Source organism: Athene cunicularia, unplaced genomic scaffold, assembly GCF_003259725.1.
Source record: "Athene cunicularia isolate RWA unplaced genomic scaffold, athCun1 SCF_171, whole genome shotgun sequence".
NCBI classification, from domain to species: domain Eukaryota; kingdom Metazoa; phylum Chordata; class Aves; order Strigiformes; family Strigidae; genus Athene; species Athene cunicularia.
In genome coordinates, this window is record NW_020799235.1 from 7,087 (window position 1) to 11,034 (window position 3,948).

Below are 3,948 nucleotides of genomic sequence, written 5' to 3' on the forward strand. Positions count from 1 at the left end.
AAACCACTTCCCCCCAAAACCACCTGCCTTCCCCCCTGCTCCCCCCAGCAATCGTGTCCTGCCCATCCTGTCTGATGCCGTAGCGAGACCCCAAGCGGGCAACACTTAGGAAGGAAAATCCTCTTTCTCTCAGGTTTTCTCACAGGGGATGAAGCTTTGGGCGCATGAGGGGAGCCCCGAGGCATGTCGTGACCCCCCTTGCCCTCCCCCGCCTGCTGCCAGCACCGGCCCCTCTCACCTGGTCGCACCGACTGCACCAGGACGACGCGGTCGCCACTGACGGTGAAGCCGAAGCCATGCTGGTCCTTCTGGATGATGACACAGCGCTGGACCAGACCTGGGGAGGAAGAGGAGGGAAAATCAGTGAGGCTCTGAGCCTGGGGCGCAGGCTTGGCTTTTGGGGGACCCTTCGCCCCGCCGCTCTGGGTTTCAGGGGTTGCGGGCAGAGCCTGGTGCAGAGCCCCGGGAGTCAGCGACCCAAGGGCACGGCTCATTCCTCCTCATCCTCACATGACGTCCCTGCTCGGACCCTTTCTCCTGAAAGCAGGGTGCCCCAGCGCGCACGGGCAGGGTGGGGAGAGCTCCTGGCTGCTGGATGATCCCCGGCTGCTTTGCCGGGTCCTGCCCTCCCCCGGCACCTGCAGCCTCAGCTGGGTGACTTTGGGTGCTGCCAAAGGTGCCCCCATGGGTGCTGCAAGGACTGAGCCAGGCAGCAACGTGCCCCATGCTCCTGGCACCAAATCAAGTCCTGGGGTGCAAGAGAAGCAGAGGAGGAGGCAGGAAAACTTACCGGTGGTTTCGGAGGAGTCGGAGGGCTGGCGGTGGTGCCCGGGAGACCTCCGCTCTGAAGACGAATCACCCAGGGAAGACAGGCTGCTTAACCTGCAGAGGAGGAGAGCTCAGGGAGGGGGATGGCTGGATGGAGCCACCCTCCAGCCTCAGTGGGACCGGGGACAGCTGGACAAAGCTGTTCTCCAGCCACGCTCAGGAAAAACAAAGGCATGGAGCTGGAAGGTGACGCAGCCAGCACGGGCGAGCGCTGCCCGTCCCTCCAGCTGCCTGTCCCCACACCGCCCCGCGAACAGGCACCAAAGGGCTCCAGGGAGAGCCCCAAAAGAGCCCCCGCTCGGCGCCAGGACCCCCAGGGTCTCGTGTTTGCTGGCAGCGGGGGAGCGGGGCTCAGGGCGAGATGCATCATGCAGCGCAGGCAGGACGGAGCTGGGCGGCAGGTCTTTACCAGGCTGCAGCGGGGCTGATGGAAGGAGAGACATGAAGCAGTGAAGGATGGGGGAAGAGACAGACAGACAGACAGACAACGGACAGTTACTTTACGGTCCTGCCCTCTCGCTGAGCCTGGCTAGTCCTGCAGCAGGGCTTTGGATGCTGGACGGATACACGGGGCTTTCTGGGGCATAGCTCATCCCCTCACTGCTGTGCTGGAAGCGGGGGGCTGCTCTGCATGGCTTTTTCGAGCCCCAATGTTTATTCTCCTGCTAACAGAGGTCTGGAGAAGTCCAGGCTGGCAGCCACCCCTGCCTGAACAAGACAGTGCTGGCAGGCTCGGTGGGCGGGCAGGAGCCCCACGAGCTGTGGCCAGAGGGAACGGTGTGCCAGAGCAGCCCTCAGCCTCTCCCGCTCCTCAGGGGCCTGATTCTGCCTCCAAACCCAGCTCCATCCCCAGAACATGTGCCCCAGAGCGCTGCCTCCCCTTCCCTGCGTCCCTCCACGATCTCACACCATCCCAGGGATGAAAGCGCGGCTCCGCTGTCCTGTCTCTCCTCCTCCCCAAACCAGCCACAGCTCTTCCCCGTCGGGGCAGGGCCGGAGGGGTCAGAAAGCAACGGGAAGAGTGAGAAAATGAAGGTGTTCCCGGCGGGCAAAGCAGCCGGTCTCTGCCTCAGCCCCCGCAGGCTGCGCTGAAGCGGGGGTGCAGGATGAGAGCACACGCAGCCCCGTCGCCGACCCCGCTTACCTGGGCAGGTGAGGCTGCCTCTTGCTGCCCGCTCGGCTGCCGGGGTGGTGGCGGCGAGAGGTGGCCCAAGGGACACCCGGAAGACGGCGGCGCGGGGAGGCGGGGAAAGACAAACAGACCAAGAGGCAGAGGTGTGACTGAGGGCAGGGTGACAGCGCGCTGACACCCCTCGGGGAGGGTGGCGGGACCCAAAAACACCCCCCTGTGCCCGCCAGGCTCGGGGCAGGATTCTCCTTTCTCGGTGCAAATCCTCCTCCTGGTTTTGTGCCTTCCTCTGCGCAAGGGGGAGAGCATCAAGCAAGAGGTTCCCCCCCCGACCACCCCATGGGGACACAAAGTCAGAGCCTGCGGCAGCGTAAACCCGACAGCGTCGCCACTGGGGCCTCTTCTTGAGGTGCAACAATCCCCTGGCTCCTTCCCTCGCTCCGGGAGATGAATATTAGGAAACACCTCGCTGAAAGGTCGCCTGGACAATCCTAATCCAGACCCGACCTGCACAACCGTTACGTTGCAGCCTCTAATTTCCTCGACTACAACCCTCGCTCGCTAAAGCGGGGGAATAAACCAGGACCTCGGCACGAAGGAGCCCAGGCGCAGCCCGGGGTGGGGCCAAAGCATCCCAACGGCTTCCCCAGGAGCTGGGGGCAAGGATGGGACCAGTCCCCCCGCCCTGTTTCAGAGACCATCCAGGATGGGGAGCGGCACAGCTGGCGGGCGAAGGGTAGGTGCAGGATTAACCCCATGGGATTACCCAGCAGTCAGGTGCTCTTGGGGCAGGTCAGACCCGCCGCTTATCCAGGCCAAGGAAGGATCGGCTCCTCTTTCCGCATCACCCCGGATGCCAGGACTTAAGGTGCTGCTGCACAGCGGGACAAACGTTAAGCCTCTTCCTCAGGGGAAGCACCCCGCTGCCCAACGGGTGCCACGACCACGTGTGGCTGAGCCCACCAGGAGCCAGGAGCCACCAGGCCGACACCAGCACCACGGGGGGACATGCCAGCCCTGCACCCGCGGCAGGAGCCCGGCTCCATCCCGCTCGAAGGAGCCAGGCCAGCGCTGGCTTATTGCTGTCTAAAAGAGTAGTTTAATTCGGCTTTGCATAAGCTCCTTCCTAATTGACTTACAGAGAGCCAAAACATGCCATTTTAAACCAAACGCTGCCAGCTTAACAGAGACCTGACCCTGACGCCTGTTTCCAGCTGGGGAAGCTCCTTCTGGTGCCCTGAAAGACACTTTGGTTTTCCTAAAAGTTGGAACTCCAGAGCCCTTGTACGATGCCCAAATCCTGCCACGGCCCTTGACTCGCCCAGTCCCAGCGCCGGGGCCAGTCTCTGGACCAGCACCTGCAGCCACATCCTACGTGCTACCCTCAGAGGTTTTGGCTCTGAGGTTATTTTCCTCGATTTTGGCTACTTTGAGTTAAATCACAGCTATTTAGTTTTCAGAAACACACGACAAGAGGAGCAAGATGCTCTGTGTCGGCTGCCTCAACAGGGGCAGGATGGGAGAAGGTAGGGCAGGCCAGGCATCCCGGTGAGAGGCACAGCTGAGACAAAAAAAAAAAAAGGAAAAATAAGGAAGAAAACAAAATCATCACTCACGCTCAAGAGCAAAGCACAGCACAGGCGCTGCCACCTCGGGAGCCCACGCAGAGCAAACGCCACAATTAAAAGATTAAGGGAGAAATAGGATCAAATCCTCAAAGCGGGTCAGTCTCCAGCCGGAGCTTTGCAAAACACTCTCTCCAAGACTGGCAGCTTTAGGGTTTTTTTTTCCTCCCAGGTCTCAGAACGGTGGATCCGAGCTCCCGGGGAAGAGAAAATGTTTTGCAAATAGTCGGAGCCCGCACTGTCATGCCTGGAAACCTGCTGCCTTTTGAAGCAAGCAGGGTGGCAGGAGGGGCCAGCATCGGCCCATCAGCAGGAGAAGTTGTGAAAAAATAGAAACGTGTGTGGAAAAAAAAAAAAAAAAAAGAA

General features: G+C 60.9%; 1 protein-coding gene and 1 long non-coding RNA gene across 2 annotated transcripts in view; both read right to left on the reverse strand.

Annotated features, from left to right (window-relative positions):
- The window catches only part of LOC113490607 (rho guanine nucleotide exchange factor 11-like), a gene marked incomplete at its 3' end in the record, with an annotated part of 6,749 nt that extends 6,564 nt beyond the window's left edge, over positions 1–185 (reverse strand). Inside the window, exon 1 of the mRNA XM_026867132.1 lies at positions 144–185. Coding sequence (XP_026722933.1) covers positions 144–185 — 42 coding nt within the window. The remainder of the gene's footprint in view (positions 1–143) is intronic.
- Positions 186–199: 14 nt separating this feature from the next.
- Positions 200–3,917, reverse strand: LOC113490608. The gene is made up of 3 exons (XR_003400278.1): positions 1,973–3,917; positions 791–882; positions 200–337 (listed from the first exon to the last, which is right to left on the reverse strand). It is a non-coding gene; the product is annotated as an uncharacterized LOC113490608 (long non-coding RNA).
- Positions 3,918–3,948: the final 31 nt, after the last annotated feature.